Source organism: Denticeps clupeoides, chromosome 9 (genome assembly GCF_900700375.1).
Source record: "Denticeps clupeoides chromosome 9, fDenClu1.1, whole genome shotgun sequence".
NCBI classification, from domain to species: domain Eukaryota; kingdom Metazoa; phylum Chordata; class Actinopteri; order Clupeiformes; family Denticipitidae; genus Denticeps; species Denticeps clupeoides.
Window position 1 is genome coordinate 16,614,248 of NC_041715.1, and position 15,332 is coordinate 16,629,579.

Genomic DNA, 15,332 nt, shown 5'->3' on the forward strand with positions numbered 1-15,332 from the left:
CCCACTCGCTCCATCTCCGATTTAATGCTGACATTAACATCAACCTGCTTGTTGTCTCGGGCTACAACTGAAGAGGAATCTCTGTGGGCAGCAGGGATTGCTGTGTATTTACTGTGGTTTAAGGCAAAATGTACGAATTAATGAGGATTAAAGCGGCACGGAAGAAATCGGATGTAATAATTGGAATCACAACAAAGAGCAACACTGCTTTACATGTACTTTAATATATTCTGTACATTTGCACCAGGGAGACACTTTATTAATAACACATAATGCACTCTGGCTGTTGTCGATCGAGCGCCCGGCTGTCATGTGGAGTTTGTGGCGTGCATCTTCCAGCCCGCCATCAGAGGTCACTTCCTGTCAGCCGGAGCACTGCTGGCCGGATGTCCTTTATCCTGCCGCGAAACAGGCTCCATCAGATGGACACGCGTCTAGCAACAAAACGTCAACATCCCACTCGCTGCCACGCGAGTGTTCCTGTACCCAAGTTGGGGGAGGGGTCATTTGGTCACTGTACACGGCTGCCGAACCTGCAGCCATTCAGCCATGGGTGTGCAGTGTGCTGGGGATTTGCCGGTTGGTGTTTGGTGTGGGGAGAGACGTGGTCCCAGGAGGGTGGGCGGAGACAGGGTGGTGCCACATTGGGTGGCCTTGTTTGAGTGTTAATGAGTGTAAGATAGAGTGCAGTTTTGCCTGTGCTTTGGTGTTTGGTAAATAGTTGAGTGTAAATCTTCACCATTTACACCTTTAAGTGTTCTGGGTGACAGAAATAATGGCACTTCAACAAAAAAAGGCTCTGTGGGCAGTGGTGGCCTAGCGGTTAAGGAAGCGGCCCCGTAATCAGAAGGTTGCCGGTTCGAATCCCGAGCTCCAAGGTGCCACTGAGCAAAGCACCGTCCCCACACACTGCTCCCCGGGCGCCTGTCATGGCTGCCCACTGCTCACCAAGGGTGATGAGTTAAATGCAGAGGACACATTTCACTGTGTGCACCGTGTGCTGTGCTGCTTTGTATCACATGCGACAATCACTTCACTTTATTTCCTCCAGAATAAGGACAACCAGCCAGTATCTGTTTATTGCTGTAAATCCTGCAGTCAGAAATTCTCTGAAAAGCGAAAGCTTTTCATAATGAGCCGAACTTGATTTCAAGGGCCGCTTAGGAAAATTAAAATGCAAAATATTATTCTGAAGGTTCAAACAGGATAATTGTCACACCACACTGGGGCCAGAGGGCACAAATATTTTTATGCAGAGTGTGATGCCAATGTAAAATTTCCAGGCTGGCGAGGCTCTCTCAGTGCCGATGGTAGATGTAGTTATAATACAGCTACCTTGAAAACTAACTTTAAATAAACATTTTTGATCAACTGAAAATGTTGATATTTCATTTATGTTGACAATGTCACATCGCATGCATTTCAAATATGTATTTTATATGTATTTTAAAGCGATTCTGAATTCATTTATTTTGTGTGTACTTTAACAGGATACATTTCTGAATACATTTATGGCAATATGTTCTACTTTTCTGCCCAACCCGGCTAGTCTGCCAAGCACAGGGGCACAACCGACCAATGAGAGCGGAATGCAGAACACTTTGAAAAATGAGCAATTTGAAATGTTTTTACGTTTCAATGATATTCTCAAGGATAGTGAATAAACAAGGTCTAGACGGATAATGATAAAATAAAAAAAGAACACGCTTGTTAAATTGCCGTAAACGAACACTTGCCAGGCCGCTGCAGACGTGACTCGGAGAGAAACTTTTCCACTCAATAACAAAGTCGCGGAGCTCATCGCCAAGGACAGGCAACTACAGAGCCGCATCAGCAGCGCCGCGCCGCGCTGCTTAAATGAAAAGAAGCCATAAAAGCGCTGATGGAAGGGTCGCGGCGCCCGATCAGAGGCCTTTGAAGGATGCGCAGACCCAAGTGGGCGGCATGAAACATTCCAGCCTATGCGCGCCTTGTCCTGTGACAAGCCTATCAGGTGTTCAACTTAGTCCCCACCCCTTTTGCACCCGGCCTCCACCTACTCCTGACCTCAATCTGTCATCCCGGGCTCTCTCCCCTCGCCTTTCCCACTCAAGTCTTCCGTAAAGTGTCCCACCGCACAACACATGTAACAATGCATTATAAATAGGCTGCCATCAATCAGTCATTCAGCGGCGAGGAGAGACGCAGCGGCGTTTCCAATTTGGCAAATTTCTCCTGTCACGTTGACTAGCGCAGCACAAACATTAAAGCAAGCGCTCCGCTCGTCCTCTGCAGGTTCGGGAGGAGGCAGGTTATGTCCCAGTCATTAATATCATTTGCACAGTTTTTACATTAGCATGCCAAAGGGAAAGCTTTTTTTTTTTTTTTTTTTTTTTTTAGAACCCTGCTTGCTCTTATTGATATTCCCCTCGCAGACGTCTCCAAAGCACCGGTGACTTCCTGAGCTGAAGCATTTGTTTGCATTTTCTGTAGTAGTCGTGCCGGAACCCCGGATTCAGGGCCGTACAGTCGGCGTGTAACAACAGTGCATGATATTTGTAGACTGGGTGTGACGTAAGGACCGGGACTGAATCGAGCCGCCCCGGGGGTGACAAGATCAAATGCCAATGTGACTCATGTCAAGAACAGATGTTCTACTTATGACAGCCGACAGCACGGTGAAACTTAGTTTGAAACCTGCAGCGTCTCGTATGTGTCAGTGGTGACAAGCTTGGAGGATCCACACCAGACACGGCGTCATTGTTATCATCTCCATACTTTATTATAAGGAAGCCTAAGAGGGGGCTTCAAAAAATACAATAAATGGATTAAATGGATTAAGTGTAAACTGTACATTTCTACTGTATGTATAATGTATAATTTTTACCTGAATTACTGTCAGATGTGTTTTAATTGCTGTTGCTGCTCTGGTGTTAGAGGTCAACAAAACACAATTCCAACAATGGCTGCATTAACCACGCTAACAGTGTCCGTGGTCAAGATTTAGATTGAGTTTTTTTTTTATAGAAAGCATCATATGGCAGGTTCCATTACATAAAGCTTCCTACATACTTCTTAATTTAACCTTGGGTGAAATGTAAAGAGGAAGTCAGGAGAATGTCTTTTACTCAGATTGGATGAGCTGCAATAACAGCACAAATTCACAAGTTTAACCTCCGTTTTGGAAAGGAGCACCAAGTTCCAAAATGCTACCCAGTACTTGGTTCAAGCAATGGTCAGAAAAACTGAGGTGGTTTTTAGCAATAAAATATATGGTGATCCCATGATCCCAAAAACTGCGCAAATGAATTATGCCAATACTTAACCTGGAAGGTCAGTAGAATTCATCCATACATACAATCCATCCATCCATTTCCACAAATCTTATCTTTGTTAAGGGTAAAATAGAAAAAAAATAAGATGCAAAACTATACAAGAGTCCAAGAGAGCTTCATTGGAATTTCAAATTCACGTTTGCTCGTTGCCTTTTGACTTCACGAGGGTCTGGTTCTCATCTGGTGCCAACGTCTGTGGAGATGAGCACCAACAAAACAGGCTCGACTGGAAAAGAAAAGGCAACAATTTGAGCAAAACCCACCACCATTTGATGGTTACTGAAGATGCGCTCATGTCCAACCGCGGGCTGCCTGGTAAATAGTTTACAGTTCTGACCGCTGCGATGGACAAACAGACAGTAGTGCGGAGAGCTTGGGAGGGGACTTGAAAGCGATTCAAGGTCAATGCGGCTGAACTGGATCTGGCTGAGGATCAAACAGCATTGGATAAGACCGCCGCTCCCCACTCCTGCCCTTCTCCCTCCGCAACAAGGAGCGCTCGGCACGGCCGGTAATGACGAACAGCGGCACATCAAAGCGCTATAAACACATTCGGTGTTACCTTGAAGTGTGCCTTGAATATTTTGCTGACCGCGTACAGGGCCACGGGGTTGATGCAGGAGTTGACCGACGCCATGTTGATGCCGATGTAGTCCAGCACCAGGAAGACGCTGTGTTCCGAGATAGATGAATTGCTGCTTGGTTAGTGTGACGATGAGCCGCCAAGGTGCCATTTGCACGTTCGCGCGCTCACCTCAGAAGGTGACACCGACTGGGGTCCCCTTCATTATAAATGGTCAGTTTCAGGATCCGGCTGATGTGTAGCGGCAGCCAGCACACGGCGAACACCACCACCAAGCTGAAGACGGTCCTGGCCACCTCGCGTCTCTGCACGAAAGGAAGGGGTGGGTTTCTGTGAATTTGTACTTTTGACCCCTCGCTTCTTTCTTTCTTGCTTCGCCTACCTGTTTGAAATGGTCATGGAACGCGTTCTGCGTCCTGCTTCTCTTCAGCATTACACAGGTCAAGAGCGAATAGAAGACAGCCGTGCAGGCCAGCGGCATGCAGAAGTAAAACCCAAAGAGCCACCAGTCCTTGGCTGATTTGTAGAACTGGGAAACAGGGGAGGGGAATACGGCATGAATGACCTTGCGAGAAGTGAAGGACACGGCACAGCTCTTAACACAGACACTTAAAGAAATGGGACAGGGATGCAACGGGCTTCAAACAATCGCTGATGCCTTTTGTTCCACTTAAAAAACACACAAACAGCTCTCCTCAGTGATTTTGTCCGAGGTCACATTTACATTCTATGTCCTGGGTGGTGTATTAGGACACAAAAGTGCTATGGACTTTCTCTTTTTTTCAGTTTTAGTCTTTAGGCATGACGGACAATATAGGAAATGGTGGAATTTTGAATCAGCGTTGACAACAAAGCAGTAATGCAGATGTTAGACATTTGAAGATGCTCCAGCACCTGCATGAAGCGGGTGGACTGAACCGGGTGGAGCAGACATATTCGCAGATGCTCGCCTTTGTACTCCATGGTAATCATGTCAAAAGCGACTGCCTCGGGCACAGCCAAGAAAATGGATACGGCCCATATTAAGGCCAGCTTCGCCGCCGTGTTTTTCGAAACCCCGAGCCCTTTGATGTGATTTCTGGAAGCGACAACGCGGTACCTGGCGAAGCAGAGGAATAATCCTGTCAGTTTTACAATTCACAGTCAGTCCTTCATGTACCATCATGTTACAAAATACAAGCATCAATCAACCCAAAGCAGAGAAGGACACTGATGGCTGCGTCAACGTTACTATTCAAGAGGGTTTCACATTGTACACAGCGTATTAATGTCCTGCATACATTTATTTTAAATATATGAATTTATCTTGACAGCTTTCTTACCTGTCAATGCTAAGTGCACACAGACTTAAAACTGTAATTCCAACCGATGTTTTCTGGATGAAAGGTACAAGTTTACAGAAGGTGACTCCAAACGGCCAGTCTTCGGCCAGAAGCTAGGAACACAGCCACACGGCGAGTTGGTCAAGCGAGGCAGGCATGTTTAATAGCCGAACGTGTTCGTGAAACGAATAAGCGGTGGGGGAACTCACCTTGTACACACTGAGCGGCATGCCAGTGACGATGTGCATGATGTCCCCTGAAGCCACGCTGGCGATGAGAACGTTCGGCCCACTTCTCATCGCCTTGTTGGCATAAATGATCCTGAGCAGGGCCAGATTTCCGATCATTCCGACCACGAACACGGCGAAGGACCACGCTATGCTGATGTACTTGAACGTGGCTTTAATCCTCGTTGGTTCGGAGCACATCGGCAAAAGGGGTCTGCTCCGGCCAGGCGCTTCTAAAGCAGGATGTGATGAGTTCCACGTCTCAAGCTGGGGGTCACCCTGACGGTTTATCAGAGCTGTCGCATTGGTGTCCGTTTCAGACTCTGCACCCCAGTTTATTTCGGCCTTTTCTGCATAAACTATGATGAGTGTCTCACAGAGCAGCAACGAAAGGAATATGAATGTGTTCCCCATCATCTCCAGGGCTTTATAACACTAAACAAATTCAACAAATGTGGTCCAGAAATCTATATTTAAAAATACAAAATGACATCAATCATATAACCTTTGAGCACGAGCTTATGATGTGTTGCTGCAGTGGGAGAGGCTTTCCCATAAATATTAATAATTAAGTTTCTTACCTACAGTATCATCTGCAATTCTCTCCAGTCGTCAGGCTTTCTTGTTGCGCCCCAAATTCTGATGTGGAGTGCAGCAAACACAGGCCTCATGAAACTTTTATAACACTCCGCGTGCGACAGAAGGTTCTGAGTCATACAGCTGTCATCAGCCCTCGACGCGTATCCTGTCGGCTTTACAGCACCAGAGGGGTGAAACGGCACTGTACATCAAATCGCCCAGCCTGCTAGTTAGGCATATGTCTGTGCCAAACACGATCAGAGTTTTTGTTGCTGTTGAGGTTTAACACTAGTGTGCGCCTGCCACGACCAAACAAAGATTATAATTAGAATATATTACTGTCAGGACGGGTAGCTGTGAGAGGAGAATTTTTTTTTTGTGATCCTTCTGATTTATATGAAGTTCCAAATGGTGCCCTGAAGTCCATGCACATGGCAATATAAAGAAAATGAAAAATCGCAAGGTGTCTAAGCAAATACTATGAAAGTGGGCTACAGGAAAAACTAACAAGATCTTCATTATTAGTTTGTAAGTCCGTTCAATGGGAAGCGGTATGTTCAGCAAAATAATATAAATTGGCATTGAGATCTACAGGAATTAGTGTACAGTACAGACCAAAATTTTGGACACATCTTCTCATTCAATGTGTTTTCTTTATTTTACATTGGTAGATTCTCACTGAAGGAATCATTTACATTTTTACACTTACATTTACATTTACAGCACTTATCAGACGCCCTTATCCAAAGCGACTTACAATCAGTAGTTACAGGAACAGTCACCCTGGAGCAACTCAGGGTTAAGTGTCTTGCTCAAGGACACAATGGTAGTAAGTGGAATTTGAACCTGGGTCTTCTGGTTCATAGGCGAGTGTGGTACCCACTAGGCTACTACCACCCTCAAAACTATGAATGAACACATGTGGAGTTATGTACTTAACAAAAAGTGGAGACCTGGCCTCCACAGTCACCGGACCTGAACCCAATCCAGATGGTTTGGGGTGAGCTGGACCGCAGAGTGAAGGCAAAGGGACCAACAAGTGCTAAACACCTCTGGGAACTCCTTCAAGACTGTTGGAGAACCATTTCAGGTGACGACCTCTTGAAGCTCATCGAGAGAATGCCAAGAGTGTACAAAGCAGTAATCAGAGCAAAGAAACTAGAATATGAAACATGTTTTCAGTTATTTCACTTTTTTTGTTAAGTACATAACTCCACATGTGTTTATTCATAGTTTTGATTCCTTCAGTGAGAATCTACCAACGTAAATGGTCATGAAAATAAAGAAAAAACATTGAATGAGAAGGTGTCCAAACGTTTGGCCTGTACTGTATACTAAATCAGTATGTATGTCACCACTCACAGTGACTCAATGTGATATTGTTGCTGAAATAGCCTAATGTAGTATAAAGTATGTTTTTATATAGAAATCATGTCTGAATTATCTATGCCATGATAATGGAAGATATCTAAAATAGCAAGTTGCTGTTGGTGTTGTATTAACACTATAATACTAAATAAAGGGGTCCAAGCAGTGGAGCTGTGCCTGTTCCTCGCAATCCAAAAGTAATGAAATTAGGTACAAATCATCCCCTGTCTACTGCCAAGAATGACCGAAGCAGATTTTGTGGGCCAACTCATTCTGATTATAACATGAAATTTCATTATTATTCACACAATGTCAATATCTCAAGATATGTGAAGATTCTAGATAGTTTCATGTTTACCATGTTGTCCGTTCATGTGCTTTGTGGGACTATGAAGCGCGTTGTGGACGGTCAATAGTCGACGCCCATTAACCTCACAGCTGCGAATGGTGAAGGGTTGACGTGTGAGGCTGCAGTAGCTGCGTCTGCGTGCCTGTGCCTGCCCCACAATGTGGATATTTGCCAGCCTCTGCAAACAGAACGTTCACTGGAGAAATCTGGGAAGAATTTGACAGTAATCCTGACTTCCATGGTGCAAGCAGCAACGGCAGAGTATGGCTTTGAGGGATTTTATCAACTAATTGTCATCCTTAACCCATCTTTGCTGAGGCAACATGGGCTTACTTTTTAGACAGTTTTTTCCTCGTGAAGAAATGTATTTTTCTCTTTAGACCTTTGAAGCTATAAATGTCCCAACAACAACATTGATTTCTTAAAGAAAATTATTTCTATATGAATGAAATAAAGTGGCTACTTATAAAAAATTATATACACATTTCTGTAGACAAAATGCATCAATGTGTAAGTTTTTTTTTTTTTTTTTTGTTATGCAATTCATTTGATGGCACAGAATTTGATAAGCAGCTGGCTGGACACCATCAAAAACTGAATAGCTGTCTCTAAACACCAGATGATGAGATCCAGAGGGTAAATGTTAAAAACCAGCATGCATCTGGGGGAAGCAGCAAAATTCCCTTATTACTTAGTAATGACCCCTGTAATAATGCTTTTTTTCAGGAGCCACTCGTGTTCCTCCAGTCCAACGAGAAAAGTAAATTTAACCCTACATTTTCCAAAGCCTCTCTCTCATGAAATGAGAGTTTTTGAGGGCAGGTACAGGTGATGAGCCTGGATCCATGTCCAGAAGGTCCAAGTTTCAAATGGTCTTTACTCTTTAGAAACCCGAGGATTTATTTCACATATGAACTCTTCTTATAAATAAGACGTTGTTGCATACATTTTGTTGCATTTACACTGGACTGTTTTTTTTTAAGGTCCCCATTGTTCCCGGCAGCAAAATCTCTGGGGAGCAGCTTGAGTGCTCTGAAGAGCACATTCTGTGTGATTACCGGCACCGGCTCGGCAGGCCCTTCATCAGCCGAGAACAACTGGAGAGTGATCCAAAAGCAGCGCCGCTGAGTGCTCTCAAATCTGCTCTTTCATCAGAATGCATATTCAAAGTTAACATCTAACCAGCTCCCATCATTAGAAATAATCCCCAAACCCTAAAGAAGACAGAAAGACATACATGTGCCACCAGGTTGCATGCAAGGAGCCAGCTGTTATACCGCAAAACCAAAAGAAAGCCGATTCTTTTGGGGGTAAATAGGAAAATTGAAGTTTGCGGTCTCGCCCACCGGCCGTGGGCAAACAGCAGAAAAGGGCAGCAGAGAAGTTTAATCATGTTCTTTTGTCGGCTCGAAGGCAGCAGCTCGCGAGGAGCCACTTACGCCCCTCTTTAAAACAAAAGCCAGAGAGTGGAGTCTTTAACAGCCTCTTGTCTCTCGCTCTGCCTTCCATTTTCTACCAGTTTAAAACATAGATAATCCAGAGAGTGCAAAAACATAAAAAAAAGAAACAGGCAATCAAAAGCACCCTTTCCTTGGCATGTCCATTTTTATGGATTTTTCCAGATATAAATAAATAATTTCACTGCTCATATCTAGCCCGGTCCAGTTCCTTGCCGTGGGCAGACTGCCTGGACATTTTACACCATTTTTTTTTCTCTCCCAGAGTCAGACAGCTCAAAGCATCCCCCATGATAGCAGGAGGAGGAGGAAGGACGGGGGGGGAGCAACAGTGAAGCAGAATATGAATATGACGGCCAGTGTTCATTTTTTTCTGTCCGTGGCTGAGGACGATCAAGACAACCTGCTAGAGTCTCTCAGGCTGAGGTTTGGACTGTGCGAGAAGAGCACCGGTTTTAACGGATGGATATCAGAGGTCCTCCTGATGGGGAGCAGCACATGTGGCTGTTATCCAAATGGTGACCTGTGCGTCACTTTATTCCCCATTGGAAATGTTCTTGTGTATGCCAGGGGACAGCAAGAGGAAGGACTGTGCTATGGCAAATATGTTAATGTTCAGAATTAATTGAGAAAAGACCTCGTTTTTGACTAGACTGCAAAAACACTTGGGGTGGCTTTCCAAAACCTGGTCATACTACATGCACCATGTTTTGTTCTTTGCAATACATGATTTTTTTATTATTTTATTTTCAAAAAAGTTCTGCTGTGTCTTCCAATAATTCCACGTAACTTCACTTTTCTCATGGTTCTGTCAGGATGTAACATGCACAGCCAGTTCAGTGAAAGACTCGAATTCAGCTTGCTTCTGTCACTCGTAATAAAATAAAATTGTTGTGTTCTAGAATGTTCCTGTGGGTGCATTCAGTCCACGATGGTGTCGGCTTGCCTGACCCTGAGCCAAGCATTCAAGCATTTCGAGTCTTTTTATCAGTGTTTCAGTCAGCCTAGGGACAACGGTCAGCTTACTTTCATTGGTTCCAAGCTCACTGTAATATTGATGGTAACCACTGCTCCTGAAGAGTAAAAATTAATAAGAGTAAATGCAATTATATTCCAATGATTAATTAAACCCGGACTCCAGAGGAAATCTGAATGGACAGGGCTACAAGCCTAGCATTGGCCTGCACCACTCAGCAAATAAAGTAAAATGATTGCCTATTTAAATAGCTTTTACATTCAGAAAGCCTTCTACTGCCAGGACTAGGCATGCTGCAGAGACGTCTCCAAATGAAGCGCCTGGAGATTTTTCTCCGCGCTGGACAGGATTTCAGCCCTGTCCGGTGCCCATAAAACAAACCTCATTGCACAGATGGTGACATTTTGCACACACAGGCTGCAGTCTTCGAGGAAAAATGCTTGTTTATTTTGGGTAAGGCAACAGCGTTGCATTAAACACAATCGCAAAAATTCATGCCACAAGCTCTTAAATAGTCAGAATGATCACCAAACAAAGAAAATTGGAAAATAGTACTTGAAGCGGTGATGGGAGTATTCAGCGACCCACAGAACTATATAACATTTTTTAAAAGTCACAGGAAAAGTCCTAAGAAGCTGTTGCCGTAGAGCCCTTCACCGATAGTGGATTTCATTTAAAAGTGCTTGAACACACATATTTACACAGATGATCTCTAGGCCGAGTCTCAAAAAATTGATCACATATTTTTTTTTGGATTTCAGATAAGTTTGTCCATAACAAAATACAAACCAGGTTTGTGAAGTTTCCAGGAAGTGAGGTCATATGTAAAAAAAAACAAAAAAAACATACTATCTGCAATTAAAACTATCAAAAGAATTATGAAGCCTATTTGCACTGATTCTTACATGATGTTAGCTAATTACCTTCATAAACCACTTGGTTTGGTAAATAGATAATGAGGGTTAAAAAAATCTTTTTTGACTCTGGATTTATATCAAATAAAATTTTAAATAAATCCATGAATTTATTGAAAATGACAGCTGCTTCAATAGAGTAGTTAATGTGAAAGTGAGTTACACCGAGCAACGTTCATTAACTGTAATAAAATCCTTGCACGTCACCAATTTTTATGGCTTCTTGTTTTATTCAGTCACGCTGTTTAAATAGTCCCAACATTTTCCATGGCACACCTGGTCCACGCTTACACCACACTGCCCTAGGCAGCATCAGGGCAGCACCCTGCCCATGTGTCTCTCTTGGTCCCGAATCTGATTCTATTTGCACATATTACTGAGGAACAGATGTATTATAATATAATGTATTACAACAATGAAGACAGTGTGTGATTAAAATGTGATTTTGTTTTTTTGTCTAAAAGTCTTTTTATTATTAGTGAATCCTCTACAAACACACAGCTACCCTGTCTAGTTTATAATAGAACATGTCACAGTGATGCTCAAGCAAATGACTTTTGGTTTTGACGCTGCACATTGCACTAAGTAACACACTCCAATTCAGACAACTTGAACTCCACCGGGAAAACACTGGCAGTCCCCATCCCCTGTGTTCTTACATTATTCATGCTGTATTAAAGATTTAGTGTAGATTGTGTAACAGGTTTGACTCAAGCTATGAGTCAAGATGTGATTTGGTCACCTGGAACAGCAACAACAGACAAACCATCAATGTCTCACAGTTCAGCGGGTCCCTGGTTCCGCTATAGAACATGTGATAGGTGCGCAAAGGCAAAATATAATTTTATATACAGTGGGTACGGAAAGTATTCAGACCCCCTTTTTTCCCTATTTGTTATATTGCAGCCATTTGCTAAAATCATTTAAGTACGTTTTTCCCCCATTAATTAGGGCTGCAACAACGAATCGATTGAATTGATAAAAATCGATTACTTAAAGAGTTGGCAACGAATTTCCTAATCGATTCGTTATGTCGTGCGACGCGGAGATGTTTGATTATTAAAAAAAAATTTTATTTGAGCGCGGAGCGGAGTGAACACACTCAGTCTCTCTCACGCACAGATGCTAGCAGTTTGGCGCCTCATAGACAGCGCGGAGCAAACATTTTTTTAAAAAACAAGCGGAGGTAGAGGACAGATACATGGTGGAGGCAGACAAATCTGTGCAAAAGCGACATGGCACGGCACAGGATCACCACGGCAATGATCCTGCACCAGAAACGCGTGTTTGATGAGGAGGAATGGAGTTCAGCAGCAGGTCACTACAGAATCCTACTTTTGTTCCGCTGTGAAGTGAGGAACGTAATGTCCCTGGTGCTGGTGTTTACTCGTTATCCAGCTTGACAGGCATGACAAGTTAGCGTTAGCTCGTTAATAACAGTAGTAAAGCAGGGGTGCTATAGTTACTTTGCATTAAAAGACTAAAGACATGTTTTTATTCACTAGCCTTTTTTGGACCATTCATTTTTCAATCTGTTGTCATGTATAGCTACACTGCAAAAAAAGCTTTTCTTACCTAGTAATTTTGTCTCGTTTCCAGTCCAAATGTCTAAAAAATCAAGATTACTAGACAAAAAAATGGCATGAGAAAATTAAGTGATACTTAAAACTTCTGTTTGAGATTATATCTCATTAAGATTAGTGTTCTTACCCCATTGGCAGATAATTTTGCTTGTTTAAACAAACAATCACTTAATTTTGAGATGTTTTTTCAGAAAACAAGACAATTTCTTATGCTATTTCATGTGTCTAGTAAATGTATCTTGATTTAAGAATTTTTAGATATTTGGACTAAAATCAGGACAAAACTACTAAGTCAGAAAAGCATTTTTTGCAGTGTGTGTCAGTGTGAGAGTTTGTGAGTGTGTGCGTCTGCGTGTGTGTGCATCTGCAGTGTAGTGTAGAGAACAAGTTCTGACATTCAAACAAATCCTGTTAAATTTTCTGATTTGTGTTGTTCTTTATTTTTTTATAAATTATTTATCATTCTGGCAGCTCAGGTGGCACTTTATTTTAAAAAGTCTATATTTGGCAGATGTAAAGCATACATGTGTATGTTTTTTGTGTTAGTCAATTTTTATTTTATTTTATTATTATTATAACAACTCAAGGAGCAACATGTTTGTGCACTTTCTAAAGATTTTGGTTCTGTTTTTGAATAAAGGGTTGGAAATGATTGCTTTTCTTGTTTTTTTTTTTATCCGATTCTACGATTAATTAAAAAAAATAATCAACAGATGAATCGATTATTAAAATAATCGCTAGTTGCAGCCCTACCATTAATGTACACACAGCACCCCATATTGATAGAAAAACACACCCTTGCTGTGATGCTTATATATGTAACTCAGGTTATGTCCATTTCTTCTGAACATCCTTGAGATGGTTCTACACCTTCATTTGAGTCCAGCTGTGTTGGATTATACTGACAGGACTTGATTTGGAAGCCACACCCCCGTCTATATAAGACCTTACAGCTCACAATGTACGTCAGAGCAAATGAGAATCATGATGTCAAAGGAACTGCCTGAAGAGCTCAGAGATAGAACTCTGGCAAGGCAGAGATCTGGCCAAGGTTACAAAAAAAGAGCACAGTGGCCTCCATAATCCTTAAATGAAAGGGGAAGACCAGAATCCTTCTTAGAGCTGGTTTCCCGGCAAACTGAGCTATCAGGGGAGAAGTGCCTTGGTGCGAGAGGTAAAGAAGATCACTGTGGTTGATCTCCAGAGATGCAGTCGGGAGATGGGAGAAAGTTGTAGAGAGTCAACCATCACTGCAGCCCTCCACCAGTCGAGGCTTTATAGCAGAGTGGCCAGACAGTAGCCTCTCCTCAGTGCAAGACACATGAAAGTTTGCAATACATGAATGACTACAAGATGTTGAGAAATAAGATTATCTGGTCGGATGAGATCAAGATAGGACTTTTTGGCCTTAATCCTAAATAGTATACGTGGTATGTGTGGAGAAAACCAGGCAGTGCTCATCACCTGTCCAATACAGTCCAATAACAGTGAAGCATGGTGGTGGAAGCATCATGCTGTGGGATGTTTTGCAGCTGCAGGGAGCTGCATCTGTTTTCTTTGTTAATGAATCTGCAAAAATGTCAACAATTCTGTGTTTTTTTCTGTCAGTATGCAGTGCTGTCTGTAGATTAATGAAGCAAAATGACCTTAAAGGATTTTATCAAATGGCTGCAATATAACAAAACATGAAAAATTTAAGGGGTCTGAATACTTTCCGTACCCACTGTATAAGTATCCATTTACAACAATATAGTTGTAACGTTTTCAGTTTTTCTTTGTTAATAAATCTGCAAAAATGTCAAAAATCTGTGTTTTTCTGTCAATATGGGGTGATGTGTGTACATTAATTTTAATTTTACGTTTGCAAAATTAACCTTAATGTTAAACCTTACATTTACAAAATTAACCTGAATTTAATTTATTTTAGCAAATGGCTGCAATATAACAAAGACTGAAAAATTGAAGGGTGTCTGAATACTTTCTGTACCCACTCTACACCACAGGCTACGCTCAGATTAAAAAAAACAACAAATAAATAATGTACTTTTTTCAAAATTGTATTTATACGTTTTTTCAGAAATGTATAATGTTTAGCAACACATAATTTATTACTGAATGTTGAGCAAGACATTTCAGGTGTGTGTTTAGTACTTTGACATTCACTTTACAGGCTTGAAAAGGTGCTGGGAGGATTTGGACAAACTATTCCAAAAAAAATGTGAATCTAATTTGATAAAGTTATTTAGATTTAATTGTATTTAACTGTTCACATCCAATTTTAATTACAGTACGACTTTAATGACATGTGTCCTTTGCTTTTAACCATCACCCTTGGTGAGCAGTGGGCAGCCATGAAAGGCGCCCGGGGAGCAGTGTGTGGGGATGGTATCTCAGTGGAACCTTGACGGCTGATTGATTCTGTTGGACTTTTAAAAGTTTATTGAAGAAAAGATTGACAAAGATGGATCACCCTTGAACAAACACTCTCAGTAAGATTGAAATTCACAATGCGGCAACTCCAGTGAGTGTACTCTTTATGTACCCATTTGGGCCAAAACAACAGAGATTGTGGGGCTTCCAAGGTGAATGTGTGACACCTACGGTGAAAGTGAAAAAAGAAAGCGAAAGTGAAGTGATTACTTCAGCCGTTGCCTTGTGGA

General features: G+C 42.2%; 1 protein-coding gene across 1 annotated transcript; it reads right to left on the reverse strand.

Moving 5' to 3' along the window:
- Nucleotides 1–3,447: 3,447 nt before the first annotated feature.
- On the reverse strand, nucleotides 3,448–5,860 carry LOC114796882 (endothelin receptor type B-like). Its single transcript, XM_028991396.1, has 7 exons — nucleotides 5,429–5,860; nucleotides 5,220–5,332; nucleotides 4,792–4,996; nucleotides 4,280–4,426; nucleotides 4,069–4,202; nucleotides 3,877–3,985; nucleotides 3,448–3,540 (listed from the first exon to the last, which is right to left on the reverse strand). Exons 1-7 carry the CDS (start codon nucleotides 5,858–5,860, stop codon nucleotides 3,448–3,450), a joined length of 1,233 nt encoding a protein of 410 aa, XP_028847229.1.
- Between the last annotated feature and the right edge of the window lie 9,472 nt (nucleotides 5,861–15,332).

Bases quoted from the DNA above. Each gene is read 5' to 3' on its own strand.
- LOC114796882 (XM_028991396.1), bottom strand. From the start codon at position 5,860: ATGGGGAACACATTCATATTCCTTTCGTTGCTGCTCTGTGAGACACTC. The intron at 4,427-4,791 runs GTGCTGGAGCAT...CCTGTTTCCCAG, and splicing joins AGTCCACCCGCTTCATGCAG to TTCTACAAATCAGCCAAGGA. The intron at 3,541-3,876 runs GTAACACCGAAT...TTTCTTTTCCAG, and splicing joins TATTCAAGGCACACTTCAAG to TCGAGCCTGTTTTGTTGGTG.